This window comes from Triturus cristatus, chromosome 1_1 (genome assembly GCF_964204655.1).
Source record: "Triturus cristatus chromosome 1_1, aTriCri1.1, whole genome shotgun sequence".
Lineage (NCBI taxonomy): Eukaryota > Metazoa > Chordata > Amphibia > Caudata > Salamandridae > Triturus > Triturus cristatus.
Window position 1 is genome coordinate 68,404,097 of NC_140579.1, and position 24,725 is coordinate 68,428,821.

The window sequence follows — 24,725 nt, forward strand, 5'->3', positions numbered from 1 at the left end:
TCCGGTGCCTTCGGCCTGTGGGTCCAATTGAGGGACAACACTGCTTTACTTGGGCTCCCCTGGTTGCTCCAGGCCTGCCCTGACTGACCTTGCTGTGGTGAGTCCCCTGGTCCTTGCTGGGCCAGACCATAACCTTCGTTGACCTTCTTCGTGGGTTGCCGCTGCCAAGACTAGTTGGTGCTCCCGCAGGGCACCGACCCCTCAGCACTCGACATCCTTCGTGGGACAGCTCATATCCAGCTCCTGGTTGTCCTCAACGTATCGTGGTCCCTGAAGCTGTAGAGTCAAGGTCTCCATCATCACACCTGAAGCACTCGACATCGGTGGGCATTCGTCTAACGAGCCCCTGGTCACTCCTGAGTGACCCAGACTCTGCCCCCTCTGCTTTCAGGTTCCTTCCTTCAAGAATCCACTTGTAGATTCCACCTGACACTTTTCTTCTTTCCAGCAGTGGCATTTCTTTGAAGAACGACGGTGGTTTCCGATGCCACTTCGACCCTATGCACCCAGCTTCCCTGGGATAGGTAACTGGTACTTTGGTATCCACAGGTGGAGTGGCTCTCCAACCTTCTAGGTTCCACAGGGTTTATTTGTAGTACACTGGGAAGGGTCCTTAAACAGTAAAACTGCAACCATGACTCTCCCATTGAATGGTACGTAGCATGCGGTCATGTTCTCACACTGAACCAGTCCTCCCTGGAGTCCTTCCTTACTCACCTTGGGTGGTTCCTTGGGGTCCCAGTCATTCTACATCCTCTAGAGACTGTCTTGACTCGAGTCATGGTTCTTATACCACTATTTTAGTATATGGCTTGGTCACCCCCTGGATCCCACTGTGTATTAGTACTACTTACAATTGTTTCTGTGCTACAGTATTCTGTGCTGTGTGTTTATCTGCGTGTAGCAGATACTGAGGTATTTAAGGTGTGTTATAATAATAAATGCATATCTTTATAACTACTGTGTGGTTCTCCTTTCATTTAACCAATACTATAAGGCTGCATTCTGGTAAAACAGCTGCTTAACATTCCTTCTAGACTAAGCCTGGAGGCTGCTCTCCACAGCTACCACTTGGATAGCTTTCTAAGGTTATCTTTGACTTCTTAATCACCATAAGGGTTGTTTGAACTGGTGCAAGGTGCCCATTTTAATTAGTGGACATCATATACCAGGCCAACTTCTCACATTGGTGTGCAGCGGTTGGGATCCAAGCCTGCATTGTTTTACCAGATAAATCTTTGTATTGATTTAACTGAAAACCACTAAGTACTAGGTACATATAATACTAGCTTAGAATAAGTAACTTCTACTGAATGTAGGGTTGGGTAAGTCAAGGGTCTAGCACACCCTTTCTCCAGTCACAGAGAGTTTAGTTCCAACTAGGTTAGGTAGGTGCAACACCTCACCACACTTAGTATGTCTTCTAATAAAAATGCCGCCAGTGGCTCTCTGCCCTCTGGATACAGTGAGCTTTTCTTTCATGAACTGAAAGCCCTGTGTATCTCTAGAAAGCTGAAGACAGGGAGAAATGCCAACACTCAGAAACATAGAAACATTACTTCTTGATGACCTTGGGAAGACCCCTGGGTCAGACGAACAGGTGAGAGTGGGAGGGACAGGGAATGAGGAAAGGTCAGGAGGTGACACCTTTTATGACCTAGACTCAAACCTTGGCCAGGAGGAACAAGCTGGTTCCCACCTGGACAGCTCAGCTCTTCAGTGAGATAATGGAGAAGACAAAGATGGCCCCCATGTTACTTGCAGTTTACCAGGAGGCACATCAACGGGGAATGTTGCCTGATTCCCTACAGGAGCCCATCATAGTAGTGTTGCCCACGCTTGGCAGAGATCCCTTCGAGGTGGGCCCTTATAGCCCGTTATCAATGCTCAACATTGATTATAAAAGTTTTGGCAAGCACCTTGCTTATCGGTTGCTTCCACTGCTTTGTTCACTGGTCCACCCTGAATATGTGGGTTTACCTCCCAAAGGACAAACTACTATAACACACGTCGGTTGTGTCACATTATGGGAAAGGTGGAGGAAAGCGTGGAACTTCCAATGGTGGTCTCCTTGAATTTTGAGAAGGCATTCAACACCTTAAGGGTGTTGTATTTGCTGTTTGTGTTAGAGGCCCTGGGGATGAGACTGGAGTTCCTTGGTTGGGTCAGATTGCTCTACACGGCACCAAGAGCCAGGGTGAGAACGGGACACCAGATATCGCGTCAGTTTCAGAACAGCAAAGACACCCACCAGGGCTGCTCTCTATTGTTGGAACGGGTGAATACGATGTCAATGAATACCATGATATGTGCAGGCCTGACAACGGCAATACCAATAAATGCAATATCAACATATACCATAACCTGTGCCCGCATGACCATGCCAATACCCGCCAATGCAATATCAATGTATGTCATAACCTGTACTCGCACTATAGCGCCGACACCAGCAATGACGATAACAATCCACGCACAAATGACAATACTATTACTAGTTAGAACAATGTTGATGTGCGTTAAGACCTAAGCAAACATAACCGTGTCAATACCAGTAAGAACAATGTTAATGTATGCTATGACAACTGTATGCACAATGTTACGTATTTCGATACAAATGATAACAGTGACTGCCGGACCCCCAGTTATGGCAAGGTGAGCGACTGTCTCGGGTGGCAATGCCCTTAGCACGATCAAAGGGTACAAACACAACATAAGTCCAAACCATTTGCCCAAAACGACGCAACCCCTACATATCACTCCCAGTCTCACTTCCTTACCTGCCTCCACAGCCGGTCTTCAGGACAGCAATGCTATGTCAACAAGGAAAACACACTAGAGTTCGCCATCCGGGCCCCCACTGGTGCATAAAAACTGGCACACAGGTCCAACTTTGGGCAGGCTTTGCAAGTCTCAACCACCTCAGGGTTTACCACAAAACAGAGGCCCTCCTATAGTTCCAAAAAAAGGCAGCTTCTCCAGTGACGGAAGCCAGGCTCCCGGGCATATGTGAGAAGCAGTTTTTGAGAAGGCCGGAAAACTCAGCCAGCCATTCACAAATTGGGCACCAAGTCAGTGGGAAAGATCCACTCAGGCGAGTAGCCAGTTTGGTTCACTTACTCACAACATAACAAGCCCCAGCTGCCACCTGATTCACATCATAGGGAGAACATTCAGCCATCTCCTTCCCTTCCCTAAAAGCTTCTGAGAAACATCCAATGTCAGCCCAGTGGATAGACCGGGTAGGAATCCTCAGTTTACCACCAAGTGCAGTAAAACCAGAACATCCTGGGGCCGATGGAGAGGGGTGCGACGAGAGGGAAAGGGTCTCCATAGATGACTTTCGTAGCCCGCCCCTGGGGTGTAGGGATAGGCTCACCAGCCTTGCTCAGCAGGTCAAAATGACATTCACAAGACCTCATGATCGTCCGACCCCAGGCATGGCCATATCCAAGTCATAGAGACCACAGCCCAGCAATGGCCATGACGGCCGCACTATCGTCTAGGGAAAATCTATTGAATTCATTAGCACCACCTCCATCAGACTGAATATATAAAAGTCCCAACGAGACCCCTGTCTCTTGCTGAGAATACACAGCAAACCAACATAGTCCCAGGCTTTTTCCCCTGCAGGCTCCAACGGGGGTCCACACACAACCTCCAGTGTCCCTTGTTGAAGTTAGCAACACCCAAAACCGCAGGTAACAGCCCTCTGGGACCTGCAAAAAACAGCCTGACAACAGCCCAAAGATTCTCAACCCTTCCAGAAGAAGGGCATAACCCAGTAACTCAGCTCAATTAGAAAGAAACCTCGTTCCACGCCCCGTGCAGAGACCCAAGGGACACGCATGTGTCAACAGAAACATTATCCTAAAACATCTGCCTCTCCTCACAATTGCACACTGCCCATGCAGGCCAAAGGGTCACCCCTGTGCTGGTTAAAACATCACATTTAAGCAGAGCAGCCAGCAGGTAGGAGTACTGGCCCCCTGTGGCAAGGAGAGGGGGAAAGCCAGAATTCGAATAGCCTTCAAAAGTTTATAAGTCACCAATTTCCTCAAAATGCAAGCACCTATTAAATTATGTTAAAACCCCACCATTCCACTAAAATGATGTCACCTCCATCCAGTCCTAAAATATTTGCCCCCAGTAAAACCACAGAGTCTACCATTTACAAATGAACACAGGAAGGTTCAAAAACTGCCTAATAATGTGTTTCTCTCAAGCAAACCTACAACCCGCAGCTCTTATCATGCAGGTCTGTGATCGAACTACAAATGCACCAACACTGCCGAGGTCCGCCATTCCCTCGATCAAAACTTTCAAAGACTTTTTTTAACAAGGGCATTTGCTAAAGTAACACAAATTCTGAACTGACATTTCTAGCCTTGTCTTAAAAGACATTTTTCTGCACCGCACCATGACATGGCACCTCTGGGTGCCCAGACACCAGACAACAGACAACAACAAGAAACAGACGACAGGCCCAGACGACAGACATCTCCCGTGAAGACAACTCTAAAACCTACTAAATGCTTCCTAAGTTATGTGTTTTTGTATTTGTGTACATGCTCTCTCTAGCCGGGGTGCTCTCTAGCCCCTACAAAGTCAAAGGTTTGCCTAATATCATGAGTTCTGCTTCTACATTCTTGCAACGCATGCGCAGAGAACTTCTCACCTCACATGCACCTACACTGAACAAAACGCTAGTATTCCTCACGCACTAAACAGTGCACTTATGAACACAACACCTGGTATCAACACATGACTGACGTGGGCACACAAACTACAAACAGCCCATGTTATATTTGGTCACTGATACCTCACGCCGTAGGCGCAGACAGGCTTTACTTATCACAGAAGATAGCCTTTGAAAAAGCAAAGTGCCTCGTCCATCTGTACCAATGCAGAAACAGGGCAAAAATCCAACCCAATAGAGTAGAACCCCATCGGACACTAGTAAACATCACCCGGTGTGAGAGCACCATAGGGGAAGACACTGTTTGGCCCCAGGACTGTGTAGAAAAGAGGTACCTCGATGTAGCAAGACCACCGTACCAGCGCACAAACACATCCACTCCCGCCTCAGTCTGCGGCCCATAGAATCTTTGGAACCAACTTCTTTACGGTCAAATGGGCACAGGACATGCAATTCCAGTGCAGAGTCGCTCATTTCAATCAAGCGGGGGAAATGAGTTCCATGGGAGGGGGTCACCCTGTGCAAGGAAATCCTGGATAGCGAGATCGATAGGTACACATGGTTGGAGGGAAAGTGGCAATCCTTAATTGTATGGAAACACACATCAGAGGCAATAGAACCATACCGTTGGGCAACAATGACAATTGCGGCATGGTAATGCACATACCCGGCCTGCAAAGGTGCACCTCCACGTTGTTGGATTACTACAGGCAGTGTGGGGACCTTGCCTACTCCCAGCTCGTCCCCGGATGGTGGGGTCTCTGCAAACTCGTGATCATACACACTCCAACCCTGATTATCCCTGGCAAAGATCTGTCTGAGTTGTCTCAACATATGTTACAGAATAAAACTCTGTTGAATCAGGCTTGAAGGAGAAGAACTGCTGATTATTTTGGCTGGGTTCAGTCAAGGACATTCTAGAAGAATTCAGACTGACCACAGAGACTCGAATAAAGGCGGGTCAATCCCCTTTTTAGGTCGAGGACTACCGGTCTGCCGAAGGCAGAACCGGAAGTCGGAAGATTTAATGTTTCCTAGAGTGGCTATTTAACCCGCCTCTCTTTTAGCTTCTCCTCCATTGGCTGGCTTCCTAAACGGAGGCCAGCCATTGGAGGAGAGAGCCGTCCCTCCAAATAGGCTCCGTCTTTTCCAGATTCGGGGGCGTGTTCCTTGCTGTTCTTTCCACTTTTTAGCCACGCCCTTTTAGAACAGCAGGAACACGCCCTCGAAGCCGAAAAAGTTTTGGAGCTTCCATCCGTCCTTTTCGGATTCGGGGGCGTGTTTTTGTTTTTCTCTCCTCCAGCCAATGGCAAGAGGAGAGAAAAAGAAACACGCCCCCGAATCCGAAAACGTCACTGCGTTTCTCCGAGGCATTTCTGCTTCGCCTCGGAGAAAGGCAATTGGTTTAATGGCGTCCTCTCCCCCTGCTCTCGGTCCCCGTGTGGTGAATTACTTGGCTGGCTGTTGTTCCGTCGTCCTGAATGCACTGTCTGTACTTGTTGTAATTGTATCGCATCCTCGGCTGCTAGTAGGGGTTGACAATTGCGCAACAAAGTGGCTGCTGGTGGCAGGACAGGGCACTGAGATCCGGCCTGATTAGACAATCGTTAAAACCGATTTGGCGCTCAAAAGGTAATCTGATGTCAAGGCTCCGTGATCTGCATCCGGATTTGTTGTGTCCGTCGAGAGTTCTGCAGGCTGTGACGGCTGCATGTGTAATGGAGTCTGATGTGTTGAAAGTAAACTGCAGGATTCTTTACCCTACTGAAGCTCAGTACGTCAGTGTGCGCTGGGATTTTGGGAACCGGTTAGTCGGCGGTGCGCGTTTTCCCGCAGCTTGATGTAAAAGTGCAGCCTGTAAACCCCCCCCCCGCCTTCGTCCGAACCATGAGCGTTCGGAAGCTGACTGTTGCTCCATTTGTCAGTGCGTCCCGATCCAGTGTACCTCAGTGTAAACCTGACCTGTCTTTTGCTTGGAGCCTTCCAACGCTTGCGCAGTAATCCAAGCATTAAAAGCATACGCTGTCACTGTTTTTTGTGCCAGGTGGCGGGATGGCATTTGTATTTCGATTTTCTTCTCCACCCGCCCCCCCCCCTGATGTTCGCATAGCTGCTGGTGCGCTCTTTCCTCAACCCACCCTTGGGAATGTTGGCCTCCATGTTGAGCACTGTTCCATGGGGCTCAGCTCACTGAGATACCTCTGCACCAGTGTGCTTGTTTCTAGCGCTCATTCCACTGCACGGGCCATTCCCTTGCTTCACCTGACACTTGTACCCTTATTACAATTTAGTGGGAAACAGTATCTTTATTTCTCATAGAAGCCAGACTTGTTCCACGAATTAAAGAGTCACTTTAGCTTATTTTTAAAATCACCTTTTTAAAAAAAATGCAATCAGTGGCCACGTTTTCGAGTCTGGGCAACATAACTGTTGTCTTATTTGTGCTGGGTCCTGGCAGCCACGGGTGTTCCTCGTTCTGGAGGATTCTTTTACTTGCCCCACGCATGCCATCTCTGGTTAAAGTTGTGGCGCAGTAGAGCCGTGTTACCTAGGCCAGTGTTCTAGTTTTGTGCTGGGCCTTGGCCCAAGGTTCTACGCTGAACTGGTACAGTGTGACTGTATTGTGGCATCTGTGGACCGTGAAGGGCTGAGGATTGGGGCCTCTCTATTGGAGCTAGGCTTTCAGAATAAACTAAAGGGCATGTTTACGTCCCTTCTAGTGACGTTCTGGTAGTGTTCACTCCTTCGCCTTATTTACACAGTAGCGTTAAGCCACTTTAAGTGGCTTAACCCCGCCATGCAAATAATGCCCCTGTTCACGCAGCACTTAGCGTGAAAGGGACAGGCAACGGACAGGCAACGGGTGTTGCAGTGGGCTTTCGGCCACAACACCCATTGGTTTTTGATGCGGACCCATATCTACAAGCTATGGGCATGCGCCAAAAATGAGGCCAGGAAATACCTGGTCTTAAACAGGTGCTACACAGAGATGTTTTATTTCTCATCTTGTATTACTCTTTCCACGTGTGCTGCATTCTGCAGCTCACATGGATAGAGCAAATCGCCTGTTAACATTATGTGCAGGAAGATATCCATTCCTTCACATAAACAATTGCTCCTGCAGCACAGGCACCCAAGCAAAATGGCAGCAGAGTGCCTGTGCTGGCGCTAGGCTGCTCCAGCGCTAAGGGAAATGCTGGGGTGCACCATATTTTTGTAAATACGGTGCATCCCTGCGTTTTGAAACTGATGAAGTGCGGTGTTACAATTTTTGGCATAACACCGCGCTTGGCCAGTTTCTTGTACATACGCCCCTAGGTTTGGTTTTAGCCCCTATGTCCTGGAGTTTATTGGACAACACTTCAAGCACCTGTTTCTGAAAGCAGTATTCAGTTAGTACTCCAAGAGTGAGTTCAGGTTCCCGAAGTGACAAACCAGTTTTTAATTTTTTACTCTTTAGGTCATGCAGTATTGAATGTTCTTTGAAATGTAGTGTGTTTGGTCTTTTTACATCTCTCCTGAGACTGCGCATGTACTTTAACTTGCAGGCCTTTTTTTTTTTTTATTTTAAACTTACAGCTGATTTGGAGAGGGCTCATTGCTTACCACTGGTTGACTTTTTCGTTTCTCATTTCCTTGTTTCTTTGGTCTGCACTTGCTGGCTTCACTACCTCTTTGTGTGTTTGTCCCTCAACTGGAGCATTGTCCAACCTTTCATTGTAATTTTATTATTTTAGTTTTTTTGTTGAAGGGCTCCATAAGAGTGCCTAAGCTTGCAGGCAGTCTCCCTCATGTGCTGCTACATCATTTCGTTCTGTTGCATTCCCCCCTCCCACCCTCCTGTCCCTTTTTATTGTCACTTGCTCTCTTTCCTTACCCACTCCCTTATTGTTGCTTGCCCCCTCCTGCTCCTTCCTACTTTGTTGCATGCCTACCTCCACCCTCCTGCATTGTCCGCTCCCCCCTCCTGGCAGGGGAACAAAAAAAGCATTGACAAAGCCAGTAGTTCTCACCAACACAAACTGTTGGTTTTGTCCATGTTAATAGACAAGTTGCACAAAAGTGTGGCTGCAATGCAACATGGCTAACAAGTAAAACATTTTTTTAAAAAAAGCGCTTATGATCTGGCCAGAGATGGCTCACTCTCTCTCTGCTAATGCAATAGGTATCACATATGCAAAAAAAAAGCTAATGCCAATAGAAATGACAATGCCATTTATTTAGGGATACAAAAATAATAAAAAAATAATGAGCAATACCAATAGCTCTACCTATAATATTGCCGAGACCATTGCATTGTAAATGCTTGTTCACTATGTAAACAAAAGCAGGTGGGAGATGATGAAAATAATAAACAAAACTGATATTTTATTTTCAGGACTTCTGATGAACTCACATTATTGCTGTCGAATTCACCCAAGGAGACCTTCTCATCAACCCTGAGTCAGAGATATGTGGTAAGAGAAGTCCTACGACCGACACCCATGCCTATTGAATACAAGGTCACAGGTGGGGTCTCTCTTAACCTAAAGACAAACGCATGCCCAGGGAAAACCCTGGTGGATCCCACAGTTAGATAGTTGCACCACAAACAGGTCCGAGGAAATTGGACTCAATAAAACACGTTTTCCCAAAAGGCTCACATGCCCCAAAAATACCACACAACTAGATACCACATGTAGATAGAAACAAACAACCAAACAGGACAAGACATGAACACCACATGTAGTGATCACACGCTCCTCATGCTGGACACCTGGACACATACACACTGGCCCAAACTAGCGCTCCCCGAGGTCAAGAGCCATCTGTGTCCTTATCAGATGCCCGCACTTGTTAATTTATGACTGAGATGCTTTTTTGAATGCAGAAAATTGCTTTATTGTACCGTCATGAACTGTATATAACAAAGACCAAAACGTTGTACTCGAAGAGACTTTGAGCAGTCGCACTCTGTCGAGGCTCTCACAGCAGCTGAATTTAATTAAACAAACTTGTTCCTGGTTTCCCAAACACCTCTTGTCTTTTAATTTATTTAAGGTAAATTCATATCCAAGCAACATTATCGCCCATAATTTGTGCGCTGGCTATGGAGCCATTTGATGAGTTGCTGAGAACCCGGGGCCCAGATTGAGGTGTGGTGGTGGGAACAGATTGGCACACCGTCTCCTTATATGCGGAAGACATGTTGGTTTACCTACGGGATCACAAACGAGAACTGCCAACCTTGTATGATCTGCTAGAACTTTTCGGAGATGTGACAGGTCTCAGAGTAAGTTGGGGAGAAATACTATATTTTTCCCTTACATACAATGGAGACGTGGAGGGGCTGGAGCCCGGATGCTTGCCCTGGTGCCTTGAGAACTTTGATACCTTGGTGTCAATGTATACGACACAACAAGGATCTCCTAGACGGTAATCATGGTAGGCCTCTAATGCCACTGTGGCAATCCCTGGGGTCTTCGATGAGCCTTCCCCTGTCGCCTATGGGACTCGCTTCCTTAACCAAGGTGATAGTCCTTCCACGGCTCCTATATTCTTTGCAGTGATATCGATGATACCAACCAGAGACTTCTTCGTAGATTTGAGGGGCGTGAGCTCTGACAACATATGGGGCGGCGATCGGAAAGTGGTGTTCATTTAGATATTTGACTGGTCGCTTTTGGAGGGAGATCTGGGGGCACCTGACCTCGAGCTATAATTTGCAGCCGCTGAGATATAGTGGCCCATGCTTTAACTGATAGGCGACATAATGGAGGAGAGCAGAGCAATTCGGGAGGAGCTGGGTGATGTTGAAGTGTTGTACTAGCTGATGACTCCTGGGGACCTGTCCAGGGAACTGGTTGCTAAACTCTGCTGGTATTGATATATCCAGCCCGACACAGGCGGATGCCCTACGCCCCGCAGTTACTGCTGTGAAGCACTCCAGGGATGAGCTCTGCTGGTGGCGCATGTTTCGACAACGTGGGAAGAAGTGGGAGTGTCCCATATACGCACCTTATATAACGAAGGCAACCTGTGCTCCTTTCAAGATCTGCCAGACACATACAGACTGGGGTCTGATCTCTTTCTGGCTTATAATGCACTTATTTTGTAAGTCAGGAATACCTGGGACAAGAGGAACCACCATCAAACTATAGGATACAGTGTATCCTAACACATGGATTGGGCAGACGGGCAGTCACAAAGCTCTACACATGAGACTGGATTATGGGAATGCCCTCTCCCTCGGTCTCCCTGATTTTCTTCTCAATAGACTCCAGGCTGTGCAGAATTTGGCAGCTAGACTGCCTCCACTCGATCCCTATAAAAAGGAGGATTGTTTTTAAGGCCATGGTCTTAATGCATAAGGTCCATAAGGCCTTACACGGCGCGGGCATGGTTTACCTCAGAGACAGGATCAGCGAATACATCCCCGCACGTATCCTTCGTTCATCCTCTGCACGCCTTGCAAGAGTGCCCCAGATCAATAGTCTTAGCGTGGGCGGGAGATCCTTTTCTTACTTGGGACCGCTCAACTGGAAGAAAATTCCAACAGACCTCCATTTGGTCAGTAATCTTACCGCCTTCAAGAGAAAACTGAAGATATGCTCTTCAGCCAGTCAAGTTAAGTTCCTTGGTCTGTTGTCCTTAGCCTGAGCGCCGGGACACTCTGCAGAGTAGCCGTGTTCTATACAAATCAGGTTAACATAACATAATATGACATACATATCTCAGCAGGCTGCTGACACGGACCATGCACTACACAGTAAGCCTCGATGGGAGGAGTGTTTTGGGGGGGCACTGACAGTTAAACAGTGGGGGATAGCACTGGAACATGTGAGGAGCGTTTCTTGTAAAGCCCGCCTGAGGTTTACGCAGTTTCATTATTTACAGCAAAGCTACCTTACACCGCAGGGGCTCCACAAGATGTTCCCAGGTGTGGATCCACTCTTCCTGCACTCTGGACACCCAGAAGCAACTTTTTTACACATGGTGTGGGATTGTCCGACACTAGCACAGGTCTCGGTGCAGGTGATGGAACATATTTTGAGGTAAATGTGCGCTTACCTCCCAATCCTCTGCTCGAAAGAGTTTGCTAAACAGATGAAACGCACCAAACACTAAATGAAACTGGTAGACCTGGCCACAGCTCTATTTAAGTGCCTGATAGCAATGTCCTGGAAGGCAGCACAACCCCCCTCGGTACAATGTTGGCTCCGAGTGGCACATAAATGGGCAGCAGAGGAGGCTGACGCCATGTCCCATGCTCTGCAGCTCCGGGTGGTGGTGCTGCTGCCAGGCTCTGGGATACTCAAGTGCTTAAACTCCTTGACAAATCAGACATCCCTGCATAATGGTTGAGATGGCTCGGCGTCAATGCTGGCCTCAACTGTGAGCTTCGTTGGGGTACCCAAGAGACCTGGTCTGTCTCCACCCCCCGTTGGGTGAATTCTTGGGCCGGATGTTCTCTGTGCACTGCGCTTCCCACCCCCCCTCGCACAGATGCTCCTGCGATACACCCTGTTCTTACAGTGATCATGTTGTTGTGCTTCAGTTTCCGCCTCAAGGACCTAATCTGTTGTTGGCAGTTTTCGTTATTATAACCGTAATGTTCTAATTTTGGCATCACCCTGATGGAGTGTTAACAACTTTGTTAATTCCATTTGCTATATTATTGGAACAACACGTTTCCATGTACACTAATTCCACTTCTACATTGCTTGCTGATATGTGGTCATACTACTGTTTCAAGTGTGAACTTAAGTGCTGATATATTTATTGATATATATCTGTGATCTGCTGTTGTGATCAATACCTTTTCTAAATGGCGAATTATATAGCTCACTGTTCACCCTAACATGAGGTTAAAAATATGTAGTGCCCATTAGGAAAAATGTAAGCGCTGTAGAACAGAAAGAAGTGTCTTCACACTTCTGAGAAAGTTGGTTTTTTTCCATTTCTCACAGATTTTGCTTCTCATTATGCTGCACATTTTCATCCTGTTTTTTTACATTCTGCTCCCTTTCTCCATATGTTAATTACTGTCACTGGGATTGGTTGGTGTGCTGCACCGCCCATAACAGAAAAAAATGCATAAATATAAAACAACTCATCTTCATATTGAGATGGGTTATTGACATGTATGTGACACTGTAAGAAGTTAATGTAGTCAACGGTTTGTATGTTTGTATTGAGCTCCCAGCATAAAAGGGACCGTATAGAAATGTCTGTATGTATGTTGTGTGCCTGTCGGAGTGCATGGCGTGACTGTGCATTGACCCTGACAGGAGATCATGTGTGTTCTGCCGACACATGTAACACTGCACACAAAATATGAATAATTCACCTAATTCTTTTGTTGTATTTACCAAACTGTATCTCACCTTCAGGAGTTCCCACGCCGGCGCCTCACACTTCTTTTCTGTCTCCGTTCTCAGGGCATTGAGAGAGGTGATTTGATTGGACAGTTTGGTGATATTTGCATTTTCTATTATGTTAATTTTCTTCTCCATCTCCTCCAGTTTTTTAAGGAGTGTTTGCTTATTGTTTTTCAGGAGCTGCTGCAGTTTTTCAAACTCAGATTCAATTTTCTGCTTCTCAATTCTTAACCTGTCCTGTCAGGAGCAAAGAAAAGCTGGTTAGATATAAAAACGCTTTCTACAAGCCGTCCTTAGAGTGGGAGTCCAGAGGGAGGTGGAGAGGTTGATAGTTTCTTCAGAACACTAGCGTGCTTCTCCTAATTTCTGACCTGCAGCCTCTTACTACCTTCCCTTCTACCGTCTTACGTCCTTCTCACACTCCTGCCCTCCCCCTTCCCTCTGACACCTCATGAACTGTAGAGCGGTCGGAATTTGTGAAGCTGCAGAGACGCTCGATCCATGGAGAGAGTGCACGGATGGGAGAACCCACGGCAGGCAGAGACAGTCAAAGACCCAGAGACGGGCTGAGTGGAGCGACTGGCTAAAATCAAGTGTGAGTCGATGTGACTGACAGGAGAGAATGTAAAAGAGGTGAAACAGGAACTTTCAGTACTTGGGATGGAAGACACAAGATGCGGGGAGTGCGGGCTACCCCTGTGCTGAAAGGACATTGGCTGTATTTGCCGAGGAGACACTCAGGGGATATCCTACTATTGCCCCCATGGAGAGTGATGTGGAATTACTAATGTAGTAATTTCCTACTCAAAATTGTACCAGGATTATGGGTTTTGTGCTATGAAACCAAGAGATCAAGAATTACCAGATCAATCAATGTTACAGCACCAGTTCCTTCAGGTAATTCGCAACAAATTCCTATAGAGGATGGGCGAGGAGGTTGGTGTGACTTCTTGTCCTATCCAAGGATAGGAGGCTGTGAGTTATCAGATAAGGTATGTCACACTCTAGAGTAGAATAACAGGGTGTGAGCCATCAGGAGTACGGTGGAGTCACGTATGTCTCATATCCTGCTGGGGGCCTAGGCTCCTGTATGTGTCACTAGTATACAGGTGGAGGGACGTGCTCCTGTGCAGTGTCACTAGTATACAGGAAGAGGGACGTGCTCCTGTGCAGTGTCACTAGTATACAGGAAGAGGGACGTGCTCCTGTGCAGTGTCACTAGTATACAGGAAGAGGGACATGCTCCTGTGCAGTGTCACTAGTATACAGGAAGAGGGACGTGCTCCTGTATGTGTCACTAGTATACTGTAGAGGGTTGTGGTCCTGTATGTGTCACTAGTATACGGTAGATGGTTGTGGTCCTGTATGTGTCACTAGTATACGGTGGAGGGTTGTGCTCCTGTATGTGTCACTAGTATACGGTAGAGGGTTGTGTTCTTGTGCTCTGTCACTAGTATGCAGGTAGAGGGTTGTGCTCCTGTATGTATCACTAGTATACAGGTAGAGGGGCTGTGCTCCTGTGCTGTGTCACTATTATATCGGTAGAGGGTTGTGCTGTCACTAGTACACAGGTAGATGGTTGTGCTCCTGTGATGTGACACTAGTATACAGGCAGAGGGTTGTGCTCCTTGTCTTTGTCACTAGTATACAGCTATAATGATGTGCTCCTGTATCTGTCACTAGTATACTGGTAGAAGGTTGTGCTCCTGTGCTGTGTCACTGGAGTCCAGGTAGAGGATTGTGCACCTGTGATGTGTTAGTAGTATACAGGAAGAGGGTTGCACGCCTTTTATGTGTCACTAGTATACAGATAGAGAGTTGCGCTTCTGTAATGTACCACTAGTATACAGGTAGAGCGCTCCTGAGCTGCTTCACTAGTATACAGGCAGAGGTCTCTTCTGGGTCTGCCAGGTGCTGCCATGTGTGATTGCGTTTAGCCCGATGTAGCCGATCCAGAAGAGGACCGCGCTGCATCGCTGAAGGGCTACCTACCACCGGAATAGTTAAGCCAATATTTGTGCCTTTGGGACCGCAGGGGACATACCACCATTGGTACTGCACACCCCTTGACTCTAGTGACTGAACTTACTAACAGAGTCCAAGATAAGAATTATTGAGTACGACTTACTGATTTACATTCCCTGGATGGGGCCATCAGTGAATGGGGAATAACACTGAACCTGTTGCACTGGAGGAGGGAGGACAGGGAGTAGCTTGACAACTACAAGAACCCTGATTCCAACGGGTTTGTAATATTGCTTTTGAACATTGTTTACCTTTGTTTGTGTAGAGTTAGAATTAAAATACTTCTTTTTATATATAAACAAGTATTTGACAGGACATTGATTTATTGTTTGCACTGCTCACACATTGAGTTATGAGTCATGTTCAGTGATCTGTATCTGAGCTTCCCTCGAAGGAGCCTTGATATAGATTCATATCTCCGCTCTGTGCACACATAACCTCACTGAGGCACATATTCACACAGATGCACACATTAGTGTGCGCACCTACAGATGCATAGATGCATGCACATACTCACAGATGGATATCTCTGACCCGTGCATACATAACCTCACAGAGGCACACACTCAGACAGATGTACACAGTGTGCACACTCACTGGTGCACGCACATACTCACAGATGGATATCTCCGCTCCGTGCATACATAACCTAACCGAGGCACACATTCACACTGATGCACTCATTAGTGTGCGCACGTACAGATGCATAGATGCATGCACATGCTCACAGATGGATATCTCTGGTCCGTGCATACATAACCTCACAGAGGCACACACTCATACAGATGCACACATTAGTGTGCACACTCAGAGATGCATAGATGCATGCACATACTCACAGATGCATATCTTCACTCCATGCATACATAACCTCACAGAGGCACACATTCACACAGATGCACACATTAGTGTGAGCACTTACAAATGCATAGATGCTTTCACTTACTCACTAATGGATACCCTCACACCATGCATATATAACCTCACCGAGGCACACATTCACACAGATGCACACATTAGTGTTCACACTCACAGATGCATCGATGCCTGCACATACTCACAGATGGATATCCCCGCTCCGTGCACACATAACCCCACAGAGGCACACACTCACACAGATGCGCACATTAGTGCATGCACTCAAAAATGTATGTGCATACTCACAGCTGGATATCTCCGCTCCAGGCCTACATAACCTCAGAGAGGCACACACTCATACAGATGTACACATTAGAGTGTGCGCTCACAGATGCATCGATGCATGCACATACTCACAGATGGATATCTCTGGCCCGTGTATACATAACCACACAGAGGCACACATTCACACAGATGCACACATTAGTATGCGCTCTCACAAGATTCATAGATGCATGCACATACTCACACATGCATAGATGCACACACCTCGCAGAGGTACAAACTCACACAGATGCGCACATTAGTGTGCACACTCACAGATGCATCGATGCATGCATACTCTCAGATGGATATCCCCGCTCCGTGCACATATAACCCCACAGAGGCACCCACCCACACAGATGCACACATAGATGCATGCACACACTCAACGATAGATATCTCTGCTCCATTCACACATAAGCTCAGAGGCACACACCCGCACAGATGCACACATTAGCATGCGTGCTCACAGATGCATAGATGCATGCACATACTCACAGATTCATATCTCCGCTCCGTGTATACATAACCTCACTGAGGCACACATTCACACAGATGCACACATTAGTGTGCGCACGTACAGATGCATAGATGTATGCACATACTCACAGCTGGATATCTCCATACCATGCATTCATAACCTCACAGAGTCACACATACACAGATGCACACATCAGTGTGCGCACTTATAGATGCATGCACATACTTGCAGATGGATATCTCTGGCCTGTGCATACATAACCTCACAGAGGCACATACTCATACAGATGCACACAGTGTGCACACTCACAGATACACAGATGCATGCACATACTCACAGATGGATATCTCCGCTCCGTGCATACATAACCTCACGGAGGCACACATTCACACAGATGCAAACACATTAGTGTGCACACTCACAGATGCATAGATGCATGCACATACTCACAGATGGGTATCTTCACTCCATGCACACATAACCTCACAGAGGTACAAACTCACACAGATGCGCACATTAGTGTGCACACTCACATATGCATCAATGCATGCACATACTCACAGATGGATATCTCCGCTCCGTGCATACATAACCTTACAGAGGCACACACTCACACAGATGCTCACATTAGTGTGCACACTCACAGATGCACCGATGCATGCACATACTCACAGATGGATATCCCCGCTCCGTGCACACATAACCTCACAGAGGCACACACCCACACAGATGCACACATAGATGCATGCACATACTCACAGATAGATATCTCTGCTCCATTCACACATAACCTCACAGAGGCACCCACCCACACAGATGCACACATTAGTGTGCGCATTCACAGATGCATAGATGTATGCACATACTCACAGATGGATACCTCCGCTCCGTGCATACATAACCTTACAGAGGCACACACTCACACAGATGCTCACATTAGTGTGCACACTCACAGATGCACCGATGCATGCACATACTCACAGATGGATATCCCCGCTCCGTGCACACATAACCTCACAGAGGCACACACCCACACAGATGCACACATAGATGCATGCACATACTCACAGATAGATATCTCTGCTCCATTCACACATAACCTCACAGAGGCACCCACACAGATGCACACATTAGTGTGCGCATTCACAGATGCATAGATGTATGCACATACTCACAGATGGATACCTCCGCTGTGTGCATACATAACCTCACAGAGGCACACACTCATACAGATGCACACATTAGTGTGCGCACGTACAGATGCATAGATGTATGCACATACTCACAGCTGGATATCTCCATACCATGCATTCATAACCTCACAGAGTCACACACACACAGATGCACACATCAGTGTGCGCACTTACAGATGCATAGATGCATGTACATACTCACAGATGCATATATTCACTCCATGCATACATAACCTCACAGCGGCAAACATTCACACAGATACAACCATTAGTGTGCACTCTCACAGATTCATAGATGCATGCACATACTCACAGATGAGTATCTCTGTTCTGTGCATACATAACCTCAACAGAGGCACACACTCATACAGATGCACACATTAGTGTGGGCACTCACAGATTCATAGATGCATGCACATACTCACAGCTGGATATCTCCATACCATGCATTCATAACCTCACAGAGTCACACATACACAGATGCACACATCAGTGTGCGCACTTATAGATGCATGCACATACTTGCAGATGGATATCTCTGGCCTGTGCATACATAACCTCACAGAGGCACATACTCATACAGATGCACACAGTGTGCACACTCACAGATACACAGATGCATGCACATACTCACAGATGGATATCTCCGCTCCGTGCATACATAACCTCACGGAGGCACACATTCACACAGATGCAAACACATTAGTGTGCACACTCACAGATGCATAGATGCATGCACATACTCACAGATGGGTATCTTCACTCCATGCACACATAACCTCACAGAGGTACAAACTCACACAGATGCGCACATTAGTGTGCACACTCACATATGCATCAATGCATGCACATACTCACAGATGGATATCTCCGCTCCGTGCATACATAACCTTACAGAGGCACACACTCACACAGATGCTCACATTAGTGTGCACACTCACAGATGCACCGATGCATGCACATACTCACAGATGGATATCCCCGCTCCGTGCACACATAACCTCACAGAGGCACCCACCCACACAGATGCACACATTAGTGTGCGCATTCACAGATGCATAGATGTATGCACATACTCACAGATGGATACCTCCGCTCCGTGCATACATAACCTTACAGAGGCACACACTCACACAGATGCTCACATTAGTGTGCACACTCACAGATGCACCGATGCATGCACATACTCACAGATGGATATCCCCGCTCCGTGCACACACAACCTCACAGAGGCACACACCCACACAGATGCACACATAGATGCATGCACATACTCACAGATAGATATCTCTGCTCCATTCACACATAACCTCACAGAGGCACCCACCCACACAGATGCACACATTAGTGTGCGCATTCACAGATGCATAGATGTATGCACATACTCACAGATGGATACCTCCGCTGTGTGCATACATAACCTCACAGAGGCACACACTCATACAGATGCACACATTAGTGTGCGCACGTACAGATGCATAGATGTATGCACATACTCACAGCTGGATATCTCCATACCATGCATTCATAACCTCACAGAGTCACACACACACAGATGCACACATCAGTGTGCGCACTTACAGATGCATAGATGCATGTACAAACTCACAGATGCATATATTCACTCCATGCATACATAACCTCACAGCGGCAAACATTCACACAGATACAACCATTAGTGTGCACTCTCACAGATTCATAGATGCATGCACATACTCACAGATGAGTATCTCTGTTCTGTGCATACATAACCTCAACAGAGGCACACACTCATACAGATGCACACATTAGTGTGGGCACTCACAGATTCATAGATGCATGCACATTCTCACAGCTGGATATCTCCACACCATGCATTCATAACCTCATAGAGGCACACATTCACACAGATGCACACATTAGTGTGCACACTTACAGATGCATAGATGCTTTCACTTACTCAAAGATGAATACCCCCACACCATGCATACATAACCTCACAGAGGCACACATTCACACAGATGCACACATTAGTGTGCACACTTACAGATGCATAGATGCTTTCACTTACTCAAAGATGAATACCCCCACACCATGCATACATAACCTCACAGAGGCACACATTCACACAGATGCACACATTAGTGTGCACACTTACAGATGCATAGATGCTTTCACTTACTCAAAGATGAATACCCCCACACCATGCATACATAACCTCACAGAGGCACACATTCACACAGATGCACACATTAGTGTGCACACTTACAGATGCATAGATGCGTTCACTTACTTAAAGATGAATACCCCCACACAATGCATACATAACCTCAACAAAGGCACACACTCATACAGATGCACACATTAGTGTGCACACTCACAGATGCATGCACATACTCAAATGGGTATCTTCACTCTATGCACACATAACCTCACAGAGGCACACAGATGCACACATTAGTGTGCACACTTACAGATGCATAGATGCATGTATATACTCCCAGATGCATATCTTCACTCCATGCATACATAACCTCACAGAGGCCGACATTCACACAGATGCACACATTAGTATGCGCTCTCACAGATTCATAGATGCATGCACATACTCACACATGCATAGATGCACACACCTCGCAGAGGTACAAATTCACACAGATGCGCACATTAGTGTGCACACTCACAGATACATCGATGCAAGCACATACTCACAGATGGATATCTCTGCTCTGTGCACACATAACCTCAGAGGCACACACTCACACAGATGCTCACATTAGTGTGCACACTCACAGATGCATCGATGCATGCACATACTCTCAGATGGATATCCCCGCTCCGTGCACATATAACCCCACAGAGGCACACACCCACACAGATGCACACATAGAGGCATGCACACACTCAATGATCGATATCTCTGCTCCATTAACACATAAGCTCAGAGGCACACACCCACACAGATGCACACATTAGCATGCGTGCTCACAGATGCATAGATGCATGCACATACTCACAGATGGATATCCCCGCTCTGTGCACATATAACCCCACAGAGGCACACACCCACACAGATGCACACATAGAGGCATGCACACACTCAATGATCGATATCTCTGCTCCGTTAACACATAAGCTCAGAGGCACACACCCACACAGATGCACACATTAGCATGCGTGCTCATAGATGCATGCACATACTCACAGATGGATATCCCCGCTCCGTGCACATATAACCCCACAGAGGCACACACCCACACAGATGCACACATAGAGGCATGCACACACTCAATGATAAATATCTCTGCTCCATTAACACATAAGCTCAGAGGCACACACCCACACAGGTGCACACATTAGTGTGCACACTCACAGATGCATAGATGCATGCTCATACTCACAGATGGATATCCCCGCTCCGTGCACATATAACCTCACAGAGGCATACATTCACACAGATGCGCACATGAGTGTGCGCACTCACAGACGCATAGATGCATGCTCATACTCACAGATGGATATCTCCGCTCCGTGCATACATAACCTCACAAAGGCACACATTGACACACATGCACACATTAGTGTGTGCACTTACAGATGCATAGATGGATGCACATACTCACAGATGGATATCTCCGCTCCGTGCATACATAACCTCACAAAGGCACACATTGACACACATGCACACATTAGTGTGTGCACTTACAGATGCATAGATGGATGCACATACTCACAGATGGATATCTCCGCTCTGTGCATACATAACCTCACAGAGGCACACATTAGTGTGCGCACTAACAGATGCAGTCTTTAGGAACTGAGAAAAGTTCTATTGTAGAAAATGTCTTTTAGCACACTACACTTTGTTCATTTTAGGACAAACCCTGGGCAAATTTGAGCCCCAATATCCATGGCAGTGACTCCGGTCAGTGAATTTACCTGGTGGGGATGATAACCCATTCTTTTGGGTGACTCGTCGATTTTTGTATGTTTGGAACCTTAACAGGTCCACGCATAGACAAGGGCACAGACATGAACAGACACACAGGACTCACTGCTGGCACTCACCCTTATGGTTTTATATTGTTCCTCTTCCTTGACTTTAGACTCCAGAATATATTCCTCATCCTTCTTCAGAGGACGCAGCTGCTCTTGAAGTTTTACCTGCAGAGATTAGAGTTCAAGAAATATGTAAAGATGGATAGGGAGTGGACTCACTAAAGAGTCAACTGCACAAGCCCTGGGCCCGATTCACAAAGGTAAACTTAGATCAAATGTCTAAGTTTAGAACCGAAGTCCAAGTTTAGCCCTAAAGTCTAACTTTACTACCAGTAAAGTTAGACTTTAGGTCTAAACTTAGACTTCAGGTCAAAATGTAAACTTTTGGTTAAAGTTTGCCTTTGTGAATCAGGCCCCCACACTTGAAGTACCAGCCAATCCTATCCCGCTACTTGCCTGTGGACTTCAGTTCCTGCTTGTGCCGGCCTGATCCACTTGCTGCTGTTTGACCAAGCGACACCGCCGCTGCCTAGGTTTTCATGCCTGGTCTTTCTCGACCAGGCATTCCCACCTGTTTTTTTCCCCACTCACTGGGAATTCCTATAGCCCGATGCTCAGGACAAATTTTCTGGGGTCAAGTACAACAAGTTTTCATGTTTACTTTGTCCTTGAAAGAAGTAGGCCCAACCCCCTGCATCATAAACCCATTTGGCTGCCGGATTTTAGTACTGCATTAGAGATTAGGAAAGGGCACTGTTTGCAGTTAAGGTAATATTTGTGCCCATATGTTAATGCTGTCTGAACTTATATTTATGCTCCCTTAATACTAGGCCTATATTATTAGGGTGAGTGCTCTAAGGACATTTTTTAAGTTCAGACTGCACTACTGATAGTGATTACAGTATAAAAATGTGTACACACGGTTGCAAAGTTGAACAATATGCAGGGTAGTATTTCCAAAAAATACTTATAATGGAAAATCCCTGTAACCAATTTTAACAAAATTATAGGAAACGTGAAAATAAACAAACATTGGCAAAGCCAATAGCTATGAAATTGGTGATCAGCCTTTTGGTTTTGTCAATGTGTGTCTTGTTTTAACATGGTTTTTGTACAACTTTATTGTTGTGGGAGCTGCCAGGCCCTCATCATTCTACCAAACATTGGCAAAAGAAAAAATATTTTTTGTCTCAAAAAAACACATTGCCACAGTAGTTCCTGGCACAGAACAAAACTACTTTGTGTGCTGAAATGCTCCTTGCTACAGAGCGGATGCAGTCACTCACAGTGAAGCCAGAAGGTAGGTAGAGAGAGAGAGAGAGAGAGGAATTGAATTTTAATAAAAACATACGGTCTTGGTTAACGCCAGATCTAAATAGGGGCCCAATTCTTAAAGAAAGCCACAAAAGTGCACCAATGGTATATGTCCTTGCATTAGTACAGATTTGCAGCTTTCATAAACCCACTAGAATTTACAGAAGTAGGCCAGGAAATCCTACTCCTAGAAAATATTTGTGAACTGCATTTTAGCACGAGCAAATTTGCATGTGTGGATTTGCTCATGCGAAAATCTGTTGAGCGGTAACAGTCCTCTTTCCCACAAACCACCCACCCCCCAACCCTGGAAAAAGTTTAACTTCTACCCTTCTCAGGAGTAAATTTCCAGCCTCTCTCTGTATTGGAAAAGATTAGAGATGAGTTGATGAAACCCCATTGAACATACATGTTCGTAGGTTTGCAGAGGCTCAAAAGGGTATTCTAACCATGGGGAACTATTGCTTACTGCTACCTCCAGCCCCAGTATGTAGATCTGCAGAAAGGTGGTAAAATAAGGGAATTGCTAGTATTCAAACCCTACTATGGTATGAGCACTGGCATAATCAAAGGGGCTATTATCAGAGCTTTTAAATAATGAAATTGCTGACATAATGTGTCATCACTCTACATAGCATCAAAAGGACAAGTGAATTTCGTTACAGGTTAAGTAGATTTATGAAACAAACTGTCCCATGGACAAGTAGATATTTTATTAAATTCCACACCCCTGATGTAAGTACCGGCCACCCACATCCAGATTGTAGGTACCAGTCCCAAGTATCATAGACAAGGACACAGACAATGGTGTCACCTATTTAGGCCTGTTTGGGCCTAGGTCCAGACTCCCTGGTAAACTAGCTTCATCATTGGCACTTATTGCTAATTGATAAAGACATTGTGAAGCCCTTTACGCCTAAATGCTTGGCAACATTTAGACATGGAACTACTTTAAAGAAGTCAACTAGACAAGAGAGAAGGACCCCACAAACCAAGGGAACAGAGCACCGTATTAACAGTAAATTCAATTCTCCCCTTGAGGAAGGAAATACGAAAACCACCTATTTATCTTCAGACAATCACTCCACAGTCTTCGCTCACACCACAAATATATACATCACTAAATCCATACCGAGTCAATGCCAAGATTGCACAGAGTTTTAATTTCTCGTAAAATCCCACACAGGAGTTCACAAAATATTCCTATACAGCGCAATGCAGTAAAAATCCCACATTTCATCACAGTGTTCTAAACAGAATAAAATTGTTTTCCGACAAATAATAAGCAGGGAAGCAAGGGAAAGAAAGCACCTTTTGGCACCTGGACTAGAAAGTGAAGGCCAGGCAGATTACGTTTTATCGTTATTGAATGGGGAGTGTAAAAGGTTTGCAGTATGATTGTAAGAGATGTGTGGGTTTGGAACCACTGGGTGTATTGACAAAAATTTGACTGAGAAATAAATAATTCACATAACTGTATGACACTGAAAACTGGG

At 46.2% G+C, this 24,725-nt stretch overlaps 1 protein-coding gene across 1 annotated transcript in view; it reads right to left on the bottom strand.

Moving 5' to 3' along the window:
- The window catches only part of LOC146869436 (E3 ubiquitin-protein ligase TRIM39-like), a 223,304-nt gene that overhangs the window by 170,553 nt on the left and 28,026 nt on the right, over positions 1-24,725 (bottom strand). The window contains exons 2-3 of the mRNA XM_085599839.1: positions 21,985-22,080; positions 13,063-13,293 (exon numbers count right to left, since the gene is read on the bottom strand). Of these exons, the coding sequence (XP_085455965.1) occupies positions 13,063-13,293; positions 21,985-22,080 (327 nt within the window). The remainder of the gene's footprint in view (positions 1-13,062; positions 13,294-21,984; positions 22,081-24,725) is intronic.